Consider the following 21,991-nt stretch of genomic DNA (forward strand, 5'->3'; position numbering starts at 1 on the left):
TACAAAGATGCCCTAATACGCTTCCGTATTTTCCACTAAAATATGAGAAAAACAGTCTTTCATCATGTTCATCGAATTATAATGTCACAAAATTCATCATATATCTTTGGTTGAATTGAATTTAATTCAAAATGAATACGACGAGAGAGTATCATCCGTTTAAAAACTGCTTTGGAATCTAAACGTAATTAATTATTCTTAATAGGCTCATAATAGTATTGAGTGTAGATTGACCTGGTACGAGTTGGTCAAGTAACGAATTGACTAAAAATTTCCTAACACCCTTATCCCATCAGAAACGTATACAGTATTTGCTATTTACATTGAAATTGTTATTTTTCGAGAAAAACTGTACAGGTAAAACTAAAATCATAAAAAATCCAAAATTGTTGGCTTCGTCCTCTAAACAATAACCTTTTTCTGCAAAACCGCAGGCCTAATTTTACCCCAATCCTATCTTCGCGAGGAGGAAAGATACTTCGTGTTTTTGCCGCGTACTTGGTGACGGAGTTCACGCCAACACGAAATCTCGACAACGGATGTTTAATGTGTTAATTGACCACTACAATAACTCGCTTTCTGATCAGTAATCCCGCATACTTGTCTGTTATTCAGCAATTAGCAGTGACGCGTATAACTCGAATCGATCAGCTGTTCAAAAACCAGCGTATATATAAAGGATGGGGGACACGCATTTGTTTGCAACCGCGTCTGAAAGTCAAGAAAGTAGGAGTAAATGCTTAAACTTTACAATGGAAACTGAAAACCCTGTTAAATCTTTGGCAACTCGCTCAATGCTAGAATCTTTCGATATGAAAGAACAGACTACTGAGTATCAGAAGGAGAAAAAAGACACAAATCAAAAGCAATTAAATGGAGTTGTAGAGACAAGTTTGCAGGAACAGTTGTCCAGTAGTTATAGGGATATATTGGAAGGACTTGGCGAGGATCCAACACGGGCTGGACTTCTTAAAACTCCACAGAGGGCAGCCAAAGCATTGATGTTCTTCACTAAAGGTTACAGGGAAAACATGAGTGGTGAGATTTTATATTTTTATTGCACATAGGTTTTGGCAAATTACAATATATCTATAACTTTGATAATAATTTGTGCATGATCCCTATCCTTTTTGTAGTGTTCTAATGAGTTTTTAAACCATTATGTCAAAACTTGTTATAGATAACAAATGCCATAATTTTTAACATTTTTGGGGGGAGGGGGTGGGAGGGGGTTAAACCCTCATAAAAAACCCAACTAATTTATCCTCAAAATAAACCACTCCCCATCTCCCCTTGGAAAAATTGTCTGGATCCCTGCATAATTAATAACCAACAATTACCCAAGTTTAAACTAATCTTAATTCATATTCAGAGTAGAATAGGAGAGAAACTTGTAAGTTATAAGAACTTGTTTCCAATCCTTTTGTGTAATTTACACAATAAAATATGTTCAAATCAGTAGAATTTTAATTTTACTCTCGTTCAATTATAAATATCAAATGAAATAAATAAATGGTTTTCATTACCTACAGTACTCACCCTATTTTCTTAAAGGTATCCTTGGATTTATATTCAGCATATACTACTATGGAAGGTATTATAACCTGTCCCAGATATTTCGTTATGCTGCACATTTGGACAATTGTCATGCGCAAAGCCAGAATGGAAAGGTGTACGCATAAAATGGTTGGGGGCCGCAGTGAGGTCCTCAGTGAATCCAGGGTAACACCCTGGTGGGGGTCCAGAGGCAAAGCCCTCCAAAGCTCCTGGGTTTTACCAAAGTTGTAAGGCAATTTCCTGCCAAAGAAATCATACTACGTCCCATTTCTTTGGCAAATTTAATAATATAGCACTGAGAAAAGTTTTCTAGTTTGAGATTACACAATAATTAAGGATTCATTTCAATACTACTGGTATCATTATCATCGGAGAATATCTTCAAAATATATTGTATAGTTCTTTAGTGCATATGGTATAGTAAACGTTGCAAGGGAACTTTCGAGCTAAACAAGATATGATTTTTTAAATTCTCCATACTGGTAATATCAGTAATAGAAGATATTTAATAAATCATCTATTAATATTATTTATTTTGTTCAACTTACCTTTTTTTTTTTTTTAATTTTTACCTCAGCAGATTTTTTTTTAAATCTTTAAGTTGTCCTTGATCCTTTTTGCAACTTATTTTTATTTTTTTTTAGAATATTAATTAAAGAAATCCCTCTGAGGTCTCTTTCACTCATCAAATTTATAGTCTAGATAAACAGGATAACACTGATTATTAACTGTTGCACTTTATTTCTACTCTACTTTCTTTCTCTTAAATTTTATATGATTTTTTGGGGGCAAAGATTTAATAAAAGACTTGAATTTGATTGCACATACTTGCTGAATATAGATTTGAATCAGAACAATGTATTAAAGACACAAAATAATATGAAAGAGGTAGTGCTAGATGGTAATTTTTTTCTCCAAATAATATCTCTTTCTCTCTCTTTTCTATCTCTCTCTCTCTCATTTTCTTTAATTATGCCCCCGCTCTGAGGAGAAGGGGGTATACTGTTTTACCCTTGTGTGTCTGTCTGTCTGTATGTAACAAAAATTTGTCGCATTTTTCTCGGCAACTATTTATCGCAGATGCTTGAAATTTTAACACACTATTTGTTTAGGCATGCCATATTGTAGGATATATTTTTGTACCAATCAGACGTCAACTTCCTGTTAAATGACGACTTTGTTTATTTTTAGCCAAAATTTTCAAACAAATTTTTGTCAAAGATTTCTCAGCAACTATTTATTGCAGATGCTTGAAATTTTAACACACTATTTGTTCAGACATACCATATTGTGGGATATATTTTTGTACCAAGCGGACATCAGCTTCCTGTTAAATGACGACTTTGTTTATTTTTAGCCTAAATTTTCAAACTACTTGCCTGATTTTTAATAAAATTACACATACCTGTAAAAAAAATTGCAATTGAAATCAATGATAGGGAAAATATCAAAGATATCTTCATTGACACATTATCGTTATATAGTATTTATCTATATCAAATAGTTTAAGAAGAATTGTGCTGCATATATATGAATAAATATCTTGGGTTAGCATGTAATACATGTTTTTCAAATGATAATCTTTTGTGCTGTGAGTCATTGTGCATTGTGCAATTTGCCATGTTGATTACACTAATATATTGCTATTGTTTGGCTTTTAAAGTATTCAATGTATAAAGCATCTTCGCACTTCACTTGCGTAGTGTATCGGAAACCCTTGGCTAGCGAAGATGTCTTGTTTGGGAGATTGATCACTTGATCGATCCAAAACCTTTTGGGGTGTGCAACACCATTTTGACCCCGTCGTCAATTCAGGCTTTAATTTGCCACATAAATCGGATATGCCTACCGGTTTGCGTGTAACATTGAGTTCAAATGTGATATTTCTCACTGTACATTTCGTTCTAAAGTTTAAATCCAACGCATTGATAATGCTATCAGCTAAAATTCATGCGAACTTTGAATTTCGTCCAGAGGCTCCATAGCCATCATCTGACGTCACAAAATTTCAACTCTGCACTGAATGCTCTAAAACATAAACTTTTTAAAACATATGTTAAAGCTATACACACTATAATTTGCGTCAATTTTGAATAAAGGGGAAAATGTATGTGTTTGATTACTTAATAAAAGTTACCTTTATTCTGTTAATTATAATGCTCAATTCGATCACATAACAAATATATCAAATATTAAACAATAAAAAATATTTATTTTCCTGCCAGGAAAGTAATGCCTCCTCGTGAATATCAATCTATCACGTGATATCGACAGCTAAATTTAGCCTATCATACCAAAACTGGTGAAGGGTCAACATCTTCATAATTGTGATAGTTTCACAAAGGAAAGGATATTTTCAGTAAAGCATAAATTTGTCCGATATACGAGTACAAACAAAAGAAAAAAAATACAAGCCTGTGAGTAGATATGAATACTTCCTTTAAAAAAATGACGTAGACCTGTGTTTTTCCCCAATGTACTATATATAGATCCTATAAGTGTTAATGCAGAAGTAAGGGTATCGTGAATGGCAAGCGTATTTTACTCATTATACATGTATGTATTTCAAATTAACAACTGTTAAGCATATTAAAAATCAAGTTGGATATTTAATTAGGCAAACAATAGCGACCGACTAGTTCTCCGCGGACATGCGCAATGAGATCGGTTTGCTCTTCCTTCATCAATATTCATGAAAAGGTATATTTTCCTGGCAGGAAAATAAACAATTAAAAATCTATATCTTTGTAACGAGATGGAATTCACCCTTGTAATTTACAGATTAAGGATAACTTTTATAAGTAGACAAACACATGCGTTTTCACTGTCATTCAAAATTGACGCAAATTATAGCGTGTATAGCTTTAAGTAAAATGAGGATAACAAACAACTTAGTTTTTTGGTTTCTTTAGTCACAGTCTCTGATCTCAGTTTGTCAATGAAATAAATTTATAATTATTGTTTTAAAAAGTTTATGAGAAGCGTAGTGTATCGGAAACCCTTGGCTAGCGAAGATGTGTATAATGAAGAGATATTGAACAATTTTAAATCATTTTAAACTAGTTAAAGATTATTGCTAGATAACAGCGAAATTGAAATGAACCAAAATCAAATGATTGACAACATATAAGGAGCCGGTCATTTTTCACCTTAAAATTTTATTATTAATTATTTAAAAATGGAATGTTATAATGTGCATGATCATAGTTTGAATTTGTAAAGATACATTTATTTTCAATAAAATCAAAGGAATTAATAAAACAATATTTGAATGCTTGAAATATTGTACATACAGGACTATGGTACTTCATTTTATTCGTCTTGTTTTACATTTTCATTTCTGGGTCAATTACAGAGTTGAAACACATTTAGCATACAATTTTTTTCTTTAGAACTGTTGTAAAAAAAATTTAAAAAAGTATGTTATGCTTGATTTGTTCTCTACAGATGGACTTCTTCTTTATGAAAGAGCAAACCATGCATTTACTGACTATTCAGATAATAGCAAATTTATTGCCCCTCTCAACAGCAACCATTTCCCTCGGCTGCGCCTCAGGAATTAGTTGGTGTCTTGGGGGACAATAAACTTACTACCTTCCTCATAGCCAGTAAATATATGTTTTATTTTTCGCCCCTTTTCCCCTCGTTGTGAGCAGTTGAATTCAAGAATGGGCAAATTTTAATGTCTTATATTATTATTTCTCCTTGAACAAAACTTTGTTTGGGTGAATTCAAAATTGGGTGAAATTATTTGAAGGTGAAGATCCAGGCAAAAATAGCATGAGGTAAAAATAACCCTGTATGCAGTAGCTCTATGTAATCTACACTCGTCACTTTTGGTAGAGACTTAGTCCTAGATTTAACTGATGGTAAAGAAAAAAACTCTATCAAACACAAAAAATAGTAAAATTATTACAAGCTGTACAAGTAAAAGATATTTTTCATGGGGGTCCCAGGCCTATTTTTAGAAACTTCACTGTGAATTTATTAAGTTTAATGTCTTATATAATTTCTCCTTTAACAAAACTTGGAAATCAAAACGAGGTGAATTCATTTGAAGGTGAAGATGGGCAAAAATAGCATGAGGCAAAAATAACCCTGTATACAGTAGCTCTATATAATCTACACTGACTTTTTGTAGAGACCGAGTCCTAGATTTAACTGATTGCAAAGAAAAAATCTCTATCAAACCCAAAAATAGTTACTTGCTGTAAATAAAAGATATTTTTCATGGGGGTCCCTGGGGCCTTTTTTTTTTTAGAAACTTTACTATGAATTGAATTTATTAAGTTTGAATTTTTTCAAATGATGGGGAGCAGGGAGTCTAGACCCCATTGACCCCCTTTTAGATCCATGCATCATCATGATCGAATCGGACACCTCTGGCTTTTCCATTGATATAAACTTACTTTGTCTCAAGTTTATATGCATTACATGCTTATTAAATTACCATCAGCATTATTCGGTCTCAAGCTCCAAAACTGTTGATACAATGTAGATGCAAAAGGAGTAGGGGGGGGGGGGGGGGGGGGGTGCTACAGGACTGACAGCATCCAAAAATAAGCATTCAATGCTTAAATGATACCATGTTAATTATGAGATAGATATACTTTTTTATTCCAAGCTCAGCAGAATTTGTTTGATTAATGTTTATTACTTTACAATATGCAAAGGTTGCAAAACAGTTGAACTCGATCACAACATGTATAATCATCTGCCTTGATTGCAACTTTTCATAAACTTTCATAGCTAGCTCAGCAAATCAATAAACAATCGCTGTCAAACAGACATGGTGGTGCAATAAATGCACATATTTAAAATTGTTTTATTACTTTTTCTGTAAAATGAGAGTTAAAGAAAATGCACTGCACATTGTTTAAAAAAAAATGCACTGCACATTATTAAAATGCAGGTAAATGCATGATTGCACTTAACATAACTTCATTGCCGTTAGTTTTATTGTAGGTAGTAAATTAGATTTGCTAGGTAAGCATTACACAAAAGCTTTCTTGGAATTTGTATGCATGTTCATACTGTAAATTCCTTACATTACGCGAGTACTTAATTCCACGATCCTGTCGGTTTTTCAAATCGCGGGAATATAAAATCGCGAACGTTGACATTTTTTCTCTCTCTCTTATGGTTCTCAACTCTCAGATAATAATTGCAAGTTTTTAAATTCCGCAGAGGGTGCTTCTTGCGATTATATGTGGATATTAATTCCTCGCGTTTAATTAGGAATCTACAGTACTGTAAAAATGATACTTATTGGGTACTTGCCTTCGTTATTTACAATTTTACATTGCATTGCATGCATGCTTACAGTATATGTTTTGATAATGGCTTTTTTATTTTATTTTTAATTTATATTTTAAATTGCAGAATCGGTTGTCTATTTCCAACTGATTTTTGGCCAACGATCAAATCGGTAACAAATTGTATTAAATTCATTAAAATGGAGCACTAAATTTTATTCTATAATTTAAATTTAAAATATTTATTTTATGCACTTACTTTTTAAAGCTAATAAGAAGTACCGGTATGCTGTATTGTAATCAGTTAAAGTGTTTCATATCTTTTGAAATTGAAAAAAAAAAACCCCAGGTTGCAACAGTTTTCATTTCATTAAAATGATAATAAAAAAGATTGGAATAGTATAAAATTTATGTATTAATAAACCGATTATAATCAATTATAAAATCTTAAATCATTATCGTTAATTGACAATCTTTCCAACTGATTATCGATAAAAAATCAATCATCATGACAACACTAATATTATACCGGGTAGATGCAGTTTTAAGGAGAGAAAATTTCTTACTATAGTTATTATATGAAAAGTTTAATATCACAAGTCAGTTTTCATTTGAATGTAGAAAAAGGGTTTTAAATTTCAAGTAAGGGCCAAAATGGATAGTATTCTTAATATACTGACTTTAAAATCAGCATTTTGGTTATTATAAATTGATACAATTTTAAATGAATTTAAATTGATTAATCATTTTGAAATACACATGTACAAAAAAATGTCTTGATCCTCGTCTAGTTCATTGTCATATATCTTGGTTGAACTAATTAGATGAAATAAATCAAACATCTTGAGAATTAGTTTTATTTTTAAGATTTCAAATTGAGCATCGTATTTAGAATGCTCCTTATAATTGAATGGGATCCATAGTTTCCTGTATTGTAAATTGCATATGTTCTCCTAAGAATAAGAAAGAAACATTTTTCAGGAACTTTGTGCATTAATATAAAGGTGGATAAAAAATTCTACTTGAAGCCAATTCTCAAGGGTTTTTTTTAAAAAGACAAACAACACTAAACCTTGAATGCCAAACTAAACTCTGATGTCACAATTAAGTTTAAAAAAAGGGAAAGAAATCTGCATTGAACACTATTTCAAAATATACATTTGTATATTATTGTAATCATTCAACTACATTGCATCAGAGATGCAACTTATGATTCACCAATCAATCAGAAACTTGTGGTTTTGCTTATATTCTATAAATAAGGATTTTTTAAAAAAACACTATAAAATTTATTTTTTTTGTTTTCATTATTTGTTGTTGCTGCATCCATCCATATGATAAGCCATGCCAATTTCTTTAAGGGGCATGGTTAGGGTTTTGGTCAAATTTTATTTTTATTGTTTAGAATGCTTTAATAATGAATGTCTAGTGACCAAACACAAATTTAGTGTCAGTCATACAGTTATAAGCAAGATCACAGAGCTCACAATTCTTTGTTATGTAAACATGGCTCGTGACATGATTTTGTTTACATCCATTGGTGCAGTATACCGATAAAAATTCATTTTCGAGCTGATTTTTTCTATCCGCTTATTATGGACATAAATTAACAATTCCTAGCATTTGTCACATTTATTTTAGGCTTTTAAAACCTGAAATTTTCTTTCGATCATTCAAAACATAAACAAAAACATGACTTGAGAACAAAGAATTGTGAGCTATGTATCTCATTTGAAACTTGATGATTATGACACTCAAATTAAGGTTGCCTTAATGAAGCATTGTAAAGCATTACACATTTATTTGGAAAAATAAATTTTGACCTAACACATGACCATGCAAACACCCCTTTAATTTAATTACATGTATTATCATATTGATAAAAGCCTGCCAGTGAGTGTATTTAATTTACATGCTATGCCCTCCCCAACAGTACACCATATAACACTGTTAAATATAGTTTATGATATGGTTTTGCTATTTTGTGAGGGTTTGGAAACTATCTTTTAATCCTTCAGGATTGCATCTCTGTCATCGTTTGAAAACCCCTATGGAAGACCTACTCCTTGCGCATTTCGAGATAAACGTTTCATTGTTTTTCATTGAAAAAGCATCATCCTTTTAAACATTTGTCTTTAATTAATCACCTGCTATTTTTTGAATATTTTTTTACCAGCTATTGCACAAACTTTGCAAAATTTAGTTTTATGTTTTATCTATTTTAATCATATTTATGTAAATCCTGGTTATAATATTATATGTTTTATTTAACATTTTACCCATACAATGTAATTTGCAACATTGAAAAGGTACCTAGTACAAATGAGCTTAATAAATTAATTTGGATTGTTAGGTTTGAAACAACAGTATGCATGTTCAATATTGTAAATTATGAGGGGTTTTTTTTATCTCCTTGTTCTTTATTATCCCATTTGAAAGTAGAGAAATATGTGTTTTATATGGAATCCGGATAGGGCCATGCAGTTCACTATCACATCTTATATGCCATTGCATACTAATGAAAAAAGTGTATTGATTTTAAGATATCTATATATTTTATTGAACTTTCATATATCTGAATAAACATTACACTAAAGAATTTAAGTACAATTCATATACTTATATGCATTAACAGTATTCATTTGATTTATACTTTAGATTTTATAGATATAATGTGCATATTTATCCATAGAAAGCATATGTGTTGTAGTTTTTCAAAGAAACTGGAGAAAAATGAGAAAGTGCTTTTATGACAGAGGGAAAAAAATTAAAAGAAAGAAATAAGCAGGAGGGGACATTAAGGGGAGACAACAGATGGTGATTAATGTTCCAAGCATTAAAATATAGAATCATATGGATAATAACTTCAATCTAGAAATACATTTTTTCCTAAAAATAGTTTTTTGATTATTGCTTTGGCATTGATTCTCTCTCTCTCTCTCTCTCTCTGATTGATTTTAACAGTACATACCAGGGGTATATATCATGAAAATTCAATCATTTTCATTACAAAACAATATTTTCTGCAAAGTAAAATAAAAACACCAAGGTTCAATAAAGAAAGCAAAAACCAAAAGACTGTTTATAGAAAAAATAATGTATTTCTGGGAAATTGCAATTAAAATCCAAATGATTCTTTATGGAAAGTTTTGTTTTAATGTTTGGAACATAAATCACCATCTAATATAGCTCTCAATTTCATCGTCATCACATCATTACATTTATCATCATCGCATTGTTGTGTCATCGCACTATCGTCCCAAACATCAATGGTCAATGATACGATGGCCCTATCCAGATTCCATAATTTTAAGCTACAAGTTACCAATCATAAAAGCAAATTCATATTAAAAACAGTCATTCTCAGATTATCAATATAATCATATTAAATTGATATATAAACAGTGTTTTTTCTCCTATTATATTTCTTTAGCAAAAGGATTGTAATTCACAGCATGATAGAAACTCAACTGACAGGGCTGAAATCTACATGATCAAGTTCTAACCAGTTTATCAATTGGTCACAACCTTCAGCAGCCTAAGAAAAATCGCAGACTGCACAAAATAATCCTGATGATGCCAGACTTATAATTTCCCATACTGTGGAATCATTAGAATTCGTGGTGGCTCAATGTATTCATGGGTAGTCCTCCCCCATGAATTTAAATCCTCAACGAAAACAATTTTAGGAAGAGTTGTCTTTGTTACTGAAACAGTAACAGATGCATCCACGAAATTACATCCCCGCGAATAAACAAAAAAGTCACAATCCACAGAAATTGGCCCCCACAAATTTTAAATGATTCCAAAGTATATGAAGACTTGGCTATTCCTTTTAACTAACATACTGATATACATTAACAATAATTTACTTACATTTACCTACTATTCATGAATTCCAATGAATTATAACAAAAAAGATGAAAATATAAACAATAAAATGCTATCTTTGATGATTCATGAGGACTATGAAGGAAGCAATTATTTTTAAAAAAAATTAAAATAATATGCTAATTTTCTGCAGTGTTACTTCGTATCACGCATGAATCACCAAAGAAAGCATTTTATTGTTTAAATAATACCTATTAAGGTTTGCAGATAAAATCAGAAAAAAAAGTTCTTTGACTTGGAATATAGTACATATGATCTTATATTGCCAGGTACGGTATATTAATAAATAATGAATTTAAGCCATGAGTGTTTTTCACAAAAATTGAAATAGGAATGCACGATGAATGTGCTCTATTTTAGTTTAATGAATGGATAACAGTGCCATGAAATTCTTTACAGGTAAATGAATGCTTTGCAACATATAAACCTGAAACTAATGCATTTCTTATTAGACTTTGCCTAATCAAGTATTTTTCAGTAAATGTAATACAACTTTTTTCCACTCAAAGGTTGGGTACATTTTTTGTTTATGACAGTCTGGTTATAAGATTTCTTGTACACATTTAGCATGAACAAAATTTTTACAAAACCAGAGTGTAAAAACAGTGTCAGTTCAGTAAATCTTATATAAAGACCATGTATATTTTTTAATGAAAAAGGGATGTGCATTGATGTTAAAGAAGTTCAACATAAGTGCCCCATATTATGCTAATTGCTGAAAGTTCAAGCTTTCATTATAGCCTGGCAGTTTTTGCAATAAATAGGGAATGTAATTGCGAAACACAAACTGTTTTGGAAATCAGTGGGAGAACATCAATATTCATTGATGTAAAGCCATTCATGAGATGTATAAGAGAGCCAGCTAGTCAGACGCCAAAAATCAACATCTAAGTCATGATGATTTAGATGGACATATTGATTCCATCTGTACAGTTAGCAAGGGTGTTGGTTTCTCTGGGTAAGTTTTTGTTTGCTAACAGGATATTGGGCCAGATTTGTTGAAATAAACGAGGATAGGGTGGAACTGATGTTTAGTTTGCCATATGACATCAGTAAATGACCAATTGTGATGTCATATGCAAAATCACGATGGCTTTAATTCTGTCTAGAATTTAATGGAGGCTGTTTTCTGGCTTGGGGAAATTGGACAATCTTGATTTAAGGCAATCATTTTCTGTGACTTTCATCTGATCACCGCCTCTATAAGCAATTGATTTTTGAGGAGGATGTATTTATTTAGCTTTTGAGGCATTTTATGTCTAATTGAGAATGCAGCATTTTTGCGTGAAATTTCAGATGAATTTGTCTGCACCATGATGTGTTAGTATTTATTGACAAAATAAAACTGATTCCTAAAGAATAATCCCTCCCACTTGATTGCTTAATAAGGTCCTAATAGCTTTAGTATTTTTAACTTGATGTTTCTATGGTTGCAAAAATTAGAGAAACATCAAGCCTAATGTACACATTAAGCAAAGTGTTAGATTAGTACTTCTCCTCTTAGTTCCTCTAGATCCATGGATAGCTGAAACTAAACTTTCATTATTGCAAAGATAAGTATGCATGAGCAGAATGAAGAAGGCTGAAGGCTGCATTACTTGTGACTTGCAGACATTTCTTAAAGACTCATGTCTTCATTAAATCCATAAAGCTTTAGCCAAAAAAAAATGGGGTAATAGATAAGATGTTGATGACATTTCCCCCATTTTATTGTAGAGAATTGTCTACCAATTATGCAAGAACATCAAATTTGTTTTTATGAAAGTTGAATAGATATTGATCTTTCATTAAAAGATTCAATTGTTAAAAGCAATTTTTCAAAATGGAAACCCTATTCTTTCACTGTTTATATGCCTCATTTAAGTTAATTTTTATTCATAATAACTTTTAAATTATATTTCTGTAAATGATATTAAAAAAAAGGATTCAGTGCAGAAATGTTTTGTTCTTCACCTATATGTTTTTGGTTTATTTTTTATTATTCAGAAATTCTAAATGACGCTATCTTCGACGAAGACCATGATGAAATGGTGATTGTGAAGGATATTGAAATGTTCTCAATGTGTGAACACCACATGGTACCCTTTATGGGAAAGGTTGGTATTCCTTCTAAATTCTGATTTCTACAGCATCAACATGGGTTTTTTTAGAGGTCTAACTAAATGCTTCCAACAATATTTGTTTCAATACGGTGATTAATTTGTTTTTATTTAATTTTCTCCCAGGTATCTATTGGTTATTTGCCAAACAAACGTGTTCTTGGTTTGAGTAAACTAGCAAGGTAATTATTTTTTTAGGAGTCAATTGATTCATATTACATAAATTTTGTTGTGAAATATTTGAAAATCAGGTTTATCGTTTAATGAGTAAATAATATATATATATATATATATATATATATATATATATATATATATATATATATATATATATATATATATATATATAGCTAGTAACAGTCATTTTATATTTTATAGCTAGTAACAGTCATTTTATATTTTTTTATATAATTTAATTTAATGCATGCTTGTCAAGATAAAACAAATTAGGAATATTAAAAATGAATAAAGTGAAAAAAACTCAGATTTTATGACATAATAGACTAAGTAACTGTTCTCTTTCTTTTTTTTTAGAATTGTTGAAGTATTCAGTAGGCGACTGCAAGGTAATAACAAGCAAAAAAGGGTATATTTTATTAGTATTTTCCTGTTTTTCTGATTTAATTTAATCCCGTTTTTCTGATTTAACCTAGTATTGCCTAGGTGTTCTCTAAAAATTGTAATTTGTGATTCAATAATATCATTTTCTTCCTTATATGTAATAGATACTAAATTCTACCGTCTGGTTTTCAGTGGGAGCCATCTCTGAATATTAAAATGCACCAAATTTTGCTACATATTTGGGGTATTATAAATGTAGATTGTTGTAATGGATTCATTTAAAAATTAAGAAATAAAACCCGGAGGATAGCATTATTCTGTGTATAAAATTTCAATGACGTACAACTTTTTCTTTTATGTTATTTCTTTTTTACTCCTACAAAACTTCATTTTATCATAATGTCATAAAAGCAATGTTTGATGCTTACCTACCATACAGTGGAAAAAATGTTTAAAAAATGAAATTTTCCTAAAAAAAACTAAATATTTTTTGTTTATTGTGTTCAATTTAATAAATGAATTTGAAAAAAAATCATAAAAGGTATAAATAGGCTGTATAACTAGGATGCACAAAAACTTGTACAATGAAAGTCAGTCTTCTTAAAAAAAACCCTTCAGCTAGTTTTAAAATAGATGTAATTGTTATTGTACCTTGTATATTAATTATAATTGGCAATATTGAGTAATTATAGTCAAAATCTGTCTGTACATGTACATCAAATTTTAGGTGTCTGAACAGAGTTGGATGGTAAATATCAGATGAATTCAAAACATTCCAGTTTTACTAACATTTTCTGCTTTTTCTCCCAGTTTAGCAATAGAAATTTTAGACAATGCTAATTCGTGGATGAATTCTAGTAAAAGACTTTGTGTTTGATTCTGCAGTTATTTCCAGGCGATTTATGATGGTTGCACAATAAAGTTTATCGATAAGCATGAAAACTAGTTAGAATCGAAGAGGCATGCGGGTGTACAGTGTATCTTGCAAGCAAATTATTTGAAACAGTTCTTTATATATACTGGTACATATTTAACATAATCATATTGACATCCTTTGAAAAATCTTTGAATATATTTTAATATACTCTTTAATTACAGTCATGTATAAGTATCTGCTTCATCATTTCAATGTATCTAAAATTTCCAGTGTTTAACAAGTATTAGTGAGATATATCATTTAAAATCTGATATGCATTAACCTATTATAGTTATTTGTAATCAATTTAATTAAATTTTGCTTTTGCATGTATATATCATTATTTTTTGTTGATATTTTTGATATGTTTAAATGATTTATTTGAAATTTCTCATACTCTTGTTACGTTTTTTAAACTGTTCATTATGTACAAGTACTCATTATTTTAACTATTATTCAAAAACAAGTAAAGCATATTACAGCAAATATAATCAAGGAGAGCCATATAGCAAGGTAGACATTTGACAGTACACTGAAGCTCATGTTGATCATGACAATTAAGTCTTGAGTACTGTATGAACCACTGAACCACACAGGCCAGTGCTATATTGTGAGACTCCCCCTCCCCACCCCTAAAAAAAAGACTGGCTGAATAGTGAGTCTTCCTCCATTCCTCTCCCTGCCCCCACCCCCGGAAGCCTGGCTATATATTTATAGTAACGCCTCCCTCCCCATATAGCCAGTCTCCATCTCCCACTTAAACCGAGACTTTCCATTTCAAATAATATGATATAGTTTCATGAATAATCTTATTTATTGTTATGATAAAATTTTCTTCCTCTCAAGCATTTTAAAAACTTTTTAGTTAACTTAGTCACTCAGGCGACCTATTTATCATCTATTAACAGTTTTACATTTTTAACTTGTTAAAAACTACAAGGCCAATTGTGACTATTTTTTGTTTGTTTAAGGATCTCTGGGACAAGATGAATATAACTCATGTTTATGACCATATCACATCTGGAGGCCTCATGGGTGGGCCAAATAAGCCCCAAAAATGACAATTTTCAAAAATCTACTATTCTACTCCCATACATGTTTGGAAAAAAAATGAATGCTTGGTTATGATTTACCAAAATTTTGAAATTCAAGGTACCTGGGTAAGTGGTTCACGCCCTAGGTCAGGACCAATGAGGACATATAGTGAAAATGTGTTTAATCTTAGAAAATATTCTCTTCTCGTGTATATATATATATATATATATATATATATATATATATATATATATATTTTTTTTTTTTTTTGAGATAAACCATGGTTATAATGTCCATGAAGCCTTCTACCAAATTCATTGTCCCTTGGTCACGGATTCAGATCTTAGGCTCTAGTGAAAATGTATAAAAAATTAGAAAATCTTCTCTCTATCCACAGCAGAGGGACGTGAATTGAATGCATGAATATTATGTTCATGAAGCTTTCTGCCAAAATTGTGAAATTCAGAAAATCTTCTACCCTATATCAACAGCAGGGGAGATAACTGAATGCATGGCTATGATATTCATGAAGCCTTCCGTCTAAATTTGATATTCAGGACCTCTGGATCAGTGGTACCGGCTCCTTGGGTATGGCCAATATTGCCACATAGTGAAAATGTATTGAATTTTATAATATTTTCTTCTGTACATTAAATTTTGGGAGGTAAACTAATTGCATTAATATTTTTTACATAATGTACTATTCTTAAATTGTTAAATTCACTGCTTATGGGGCAGAGGCTGAGGCTTTTTATTTGGTGGGGGATGACAAATATGGCTGTTAAGTGAACGTGGAATTTTTAAGGTCGTTTAAGTCACTCTGGTAGCCTATTGCTGTTCGTTGTCCATTAACAATTTTACATTTTTATCTCTTCAAAACCACAAAGTATATATTATATCACATGACATTAAATTAAATTTGTGTTCTACTAGTATTTTAAGAAATCTGTTTTCATTCCCTGTGCATTGTATGCTTAAAGAAATGAACTGTATGCATGTTGTGTGCATTAATATTAAGTAACAATGAAACTGAATATAATAAAAGATGGGCCATTAAAGGCCTGCAGTTCACTTTTTACCGAAGGGTTCCAATTTTTGGCACCTTGAGCTAGGCTATAGATAATTCGTTAATTCGCGATTTCTTCGACTCTTGCCCCACCCCCACCCCCCTTATCTCCCTTCTCATCTCCTTGTGAATAAATGTTTTGATGCTTTTCAAACATTAAATAATGAAAGGCAGTGGTAACGGTCGGAGACGTCACACCTCGGATTAGGATTTAGACTTCAAAATAATGACCTCAAAATAAAGCTTAAAATACAAAAATGAGACCCTCCGACAGGTCAATCTAAGAGCTATGGTACTCAGGTGATCGCCAAGGCCTTTGACCTCTTGTTAACAATGTTGAAGGTTAGCATCTCAGGGTAAAGAATTAAGTTGTAACTAATATTGGAATGATTCAAACATTGATTATTGAAAAAAAATGAACGTGTACGGTAGTACGTATATTTCTTTGAATAAGTTATTAAATATACAGATAGCATATTAACAAAAACTACTTCACATGTCTTTGTATATTATTAAATTATTATAAATTGCATTCTTTAGGAGAAAAACTGGTGAACTCCACTTTAAAATGATCTGATGCGTGAATTTGTATTTTCTCATTCATAGATATTAATCTCATATCTTAGTATCAGTAAGTTCTTCAAACTTATTTCTCTTGGAATTTGTCATGCTTTATTTCATCTGTCTGAATTTGTTACTAGTATATGCCGTGTACATTACGTTTTGTAACCAAATATATAAAGTGCAGTATAACACTGTCATGTATTTTAATACATATCTGTAATCGGCATCTTTAAATCCAAAAGTAATATCATAAAGGCAAAGAGGTTATGAAAATCGGCGTGTTTATTTGATATATTGATTTCAGAACCTTTCTTGTAAATGTTATTTTGCAGCACGTCTCGTTTTGAATAACTGATATGGTGGTGCTCCGTTTGAGACAATACAACTCAAGACATTGGTTAAGGAATAAGAATGGTCTTTATTAAATAATATAATAAATGACAAAGTACACAATACAACATAAAATGCCACAATGTAAACTAGAACAAACTAAAAACACAATGTTGTTCATCAAAGGAACAATCCTACATACATAAAACATAGATAAATAACAAAGTATTGTGACTAACAAACAAAGAACGTAAGACAATAAAACATGGTTATTTCTATATAAAAAAATTGTAAAAGATGAGGTATTAAAATATATTTTTCGATTGCAACGTCCGATGCATTGTACTTATTAATTTGCTTTGGATCACTTTGATTCAATAATGTATAACATAATACTGTAATTTATATAAAACGGTGTCTAATGCACGAAGAGTGACCAGGGAGGAAACACCCTCACTACGACCGGTTAGAGAAGAAGTCTCACTATACATCGTGTTTCTTCGGGGTGTAGAGATCTCAATTTATGACACCGGTATGCATGTAACATGCTGTTTTGATATTACGTCGCGAAAAGGGACTTAATATCAAAATGTCGTATGTACCGACCCATGCAGCATGAGCCACCGAAAAAAGCATTGAAATATATATGTTTACATCTCTTTTGTGAATTGATGTTAAATGAGTATTTAAGTTTTCTTCAGACATAATTTTTTGAATCAAACATTATAACGTTTAAATAAGAATAGATGAACTGGCTTGCACGGAATGAAATTTGATTAGCTGATAATTTGTTAGGGGGCTTTCTTTTTGATTGCTCCGGAGTTAATATCTGCATTACAAACAGTAAAGGTATACTTGTTACTGTTTGTCAGTGTTATTTCGTCTTCCTTTTTTAGTTAAATCTTTACTTTAAATTCTGGTATTGTCTGTTGATAAAAGACAAAATTAAATGCATTATTACACTCTACATTTTACATGTAACAAAAAAACATCCTTTAATAAGCAAAACTTCCAAGCGTTTAAGCAGTCTTTCATGACACTTTTAAATATATTTCTCATGTATGGAATATTTATCAATGGAAATTTGATAAATTTTATAGCACCCAAGAGTGCCTTTACTGTTTTTTTAAAATAAACTTTTAGTTTATTTATTACTTAATTTAGTTCAAGAAAGGTTGACAAAGCAGATTGCAGTTGCCCTGACAGAAGCTATACAACCGGCGGGAGTAGGGGTTGTGATTGAGGCTACGTATGGACTTTACTGTATTTCTGAATGAAAAAGCAATCATTTTTGCAGTGTTGTATTTAATGAATTAAACTTGAATAATGACAAATGGATTAACGAAGACACTTTTTGGAAGTATTTTATGCAGTAGTTTTCAATTACTTAAAAAATTCTTATCAAACTATACAAATCTTATCAAACCGTAAAAAGACAGTAAAAGATTCATTTTAACAATACCAGTAGTTGTATCCTTATTTGAAATCTCAGCAGTGCACATGATTTGATATGTAGAGATGTATATATGACTTTTTAATTTCAACATCATTTCATTGACTTATTTCAGGCACATGTGTATGGTGATGCGAGGGGTTCAGAAGATCAACAGTAAAACTGTTACAAGTACAATGCTGGGTGTCTTCCGAGAGGATCCGAAAACGCGGGAGGAATTCCTTTCCCTCATCAGGTGATGAAAGAAACCTGATTAGCAACACAATATTTCTGAAAATATGTGTACTATACATTCCAATGTATGCTGGGTTGAAGAGGATATTATTATCGCATCTTGACTATATACATGTACTAGTTTTTTGCCAAGGCATGGTTTCCCTCCGGCCTTTTTTGTTCATCATTGAGCTGCATTACGTACGAAGTCTATTAATCGATGAGCTTTTCTTTCAAAGTATATAATACTTTGAGGTGATGTTTGGATAATACTAAAATACCTTGAAATGCTTAATATATGCACTATTTATCATTGTTGTTGTAATTTATTTCGGAATAGTTTATTGATATTTTTTCCTCTGAAAATATGCTTATATATAGTTATGAATATCTTTATTTATGTTACAATGACTATTTACTCATTTGACCTATTTACTTTCGTTTTCAGGAACTTTAATACGTCTAGAAATGAAATACATGTATTAACAATCTTTTTACTGATTCTATTCTTCTACATTTTTTTAAAGGGAAAACATAGATAAGATATAATTTCAATTGAAGATGGTGAGAATTTAAATTCAAATAAAACATATTTCATAATTTGTAGTAAAACATTATGTTTCATGAAATCACTGCCTTTGAATTATATGGCATTGTTTTTAAAAAACCTTTTTAAATGTATTCATTGAAAAAAAAAACTTTTTTATTCAACTTTTATTAGAAATGATTTACTATGAATTGTTTATTTTTTACCCAAAATGAAACGTTATATACCTTTGATTGACTGTTTTTAAGTTTGCTGAAATCATGATGTTTTATAAACGCGCACACAGACAAACTATGGAAATAATGATAAACGTGTACTATTAGTATGTTTTAATAAACATTTTATTGTTTAAACATGTTGAAAAATGTTGATGCTTTTGTGTTTTACTTTGAAAAATATGAATTGTTTACTCGGATAAAATATAATTATATGCATTTGTTTTATCATTGTGTTGAATGAAATAAATGAAAATAACATATAAAAACATGAAGAGCATGTATGGAGGCTATTGATGATTGATCTGTTGAAGCAGTTCCGCGGCAGTTCATTTTGTTAACACACGAATGTGTTTTTTATTAGGCAATTTGTCAATTATAATACACTTAACATTAGTTTATGGCGTCACGAAGATAATCTATAGTATACAAAATGATTGACTTGAAATTGGACAGTATTAGCTAGTTAATTGATACGATAACTATCAAGTCGCCATTGTTTGTGACGTATTAGTCAAGAAACATAAAAGAAAAACCACCACGTTGTGATATACAAATGTATATTAAAAAAGAACATGTACATGTATATCGGAAGTCAGTCGATTGCAAAATTACCAAACTGCCAATCCTTATATATAGAAGGAAAATATCGGCACCATGATTTCACTTCAAGAGATACTAGTATTATAAGCCTTTGAGTGTCGCCAGTATTTGGGATGGCAAATTACCAGTCGGTTATTTGCGATTTGGTCCGACCGATTAACCTGTTTTTTGGATAAAATTTATATTACATGTATGTATTATTTGTGAAAGGCGGTGGTATTTCGGATGGGATCATGGGTTTGGGCCCTATGTCGGAGCCAATTTATCCATATAAATAAAAACGTATTTAATCTGAATAAATCTCCTTCTTTACTCAAGTCCTCTACCAAACGTGTGAAATTCTTGGCCCCCAAGATCAGGGGTTCTGGGCCAAAATCTTAGAAAATCGTCTACTGTAGTCCAATATATATTTTGGAAAAACTAAATGCATGATTATGATGTCCGCAATGTCTTCTAACAAAATTTTTTAATTTATGGCCCTTGAGTCAGGGGTTTAGGCTCTAGGGTGGAACCCATATGGTCGTATTGTAAAAATGATTTAAATGTTAGAAAACCATCTTCTCTACTTCCACAATAATTAAGGATGAACTGAATGCATGATTGTGATGTTCATGAAGTCCTCTACATCAATAGCAGGCGGGGAAGGGGGGGGGAGACAAAAAGAATACATGGTTAATTTGATGGCAATGAAGCCCTCTACCGATTTTGTAAAATGCAGAAACCCTGTTTCAGGGAATCAGGCCATAGAGAGCAGGGCCAATATGGACACATAATGAAAATGTATAAAATTTTATAATTTCTTCTTTTCTCTCAGTCGTGGGAGATCAACGAAATGCATTGTTATTATGTCCATGATGTCCTTCTCTGGAATTGCGAATTTCACTGCCCATAGGATATGGTTGGAAGGGGAGGGGTGGTAAATTTTGCCTTATAGTGAACATGTATTGTTTAGGTCACATGAGTCACTCTGGTAAACGTAACCTATTGCCAGCGTTCGTGCGTTGTCCGTTAGGCCCTAACAATTTTACATTTTTAAAACAAAAAAGTAAATTGTAACTTGGCCATAATCACGTGTACTTTGATTTGAATTCTATTTTACAAAAAAAAGTAAAAAGTTAAAATTCTACTTTAATATCTTGTGCATTGTATGATTGTAGCAATAAATTATGAGCATGTTGTGTGCATTTTAAATGAAACTTTGAATATTATGAAGCATTGACAATTAAAAGCCTGCATGTCTCTTTTTAACAAATGCTTACAATGTTTTGTCACTGGAGCTATGGTATAGATAATATGAGATTCCTCCAACTCTTGCCCCCAGATTTTATTAATAAATGATTTTCAAACATCAAGGATCTAGAATTAAAGCGGGGGTAGTCTCGGAATAAGATTTAGACTCCAAATTGAAGCGTAAATTACAAACATAAGACTCCCTGACTAGTGCATTTATCCATCTAAGAGCTATGGTCCTCAGGTGACCGTCAAGGCTGTAGGATTATTGTTGAATAAATAAAATCCTAAACAAGTACCAAACAGACACGAAAAAAATCCCTTTCCGTAGTTAAAATTCATTCGACTTAACGGCCAAATTTATTTTTTTTTAAATTATCAACAAATGTCAATTTTAAAAAAGGTCAATAACGAGATTTTGTTATCATTTCGGATAGAAGTCAGATGCCCAATAAA

General features: G+C 31.2%; 1 protein-coding gene across 3 annotated transcripts; it reads left to right on the plus strand.

Annotated features, from left to right (window-relative positions):
- Positions 1-315: 315 nt before the first annotated feature.
- Positions 316-19,919, plus strand: LOC105318138 (GTP cyclohydrolase 1). Of its 3 annotated transcripts, XR_004601793.2 has the most exons (8): positions 316-1,038; positions 6,523-6,543; positions 12,690-12,799; positions 12,929-12,984; positions 13,337-13,368; positions 14,091-14,111; positions 18,439-18,523; positions 18,843-18,884. XR_004601793.2 is itself a non-coding variant. In XM_034471019.2 (7 exons), the coding sequence occupies exons 1-7, from the start codon at positions 681-683 to the stop codon at positions 18,964-18,966; spliced, it is 786 nt and encodes a 261-aa protein (XP_034326910.1). In that variant the 5' UTR covers positions 381-680; the 3' UTR covers positions 18,967-19,919. The 3 variants fall into 3 exon arrangements, 2 of the variants coding, with proteins under 2 accessions (XP_034326910.1, XP_034326911.1); XM_034471019.2 differs by lacking the exon at positions 14,091-14,111 and having other exon boundaries at positions 381-1,038; positions 18,843-19,919; XM_034471020.2 differs by lacking the exons at positions 6,523-6,543; positions 14,091-14,111 and having other exon boundaries at positions 405-1,038; positions 18,843-19,919.
- The last annotated feature ends 2,072 nt before the right edge of the window (positions 19,920-21,991 follow it).

The sequence above is a fragment of the Magallana gigas genome, chromosome 6 (genome assembly GCF_963853765.1).
Source record: "Magallana gigas chromosome 6, xbMagGiga1.1, whole genome shotgun sequence".
In the NCBI taxonomy this organism is placed as follows: domain Eukaryota; kingdom Metazoa; phylum Mollusca; class Bivalvia; order Ostreida; family Ostreidae; genus Magallana; species Magallana gigas.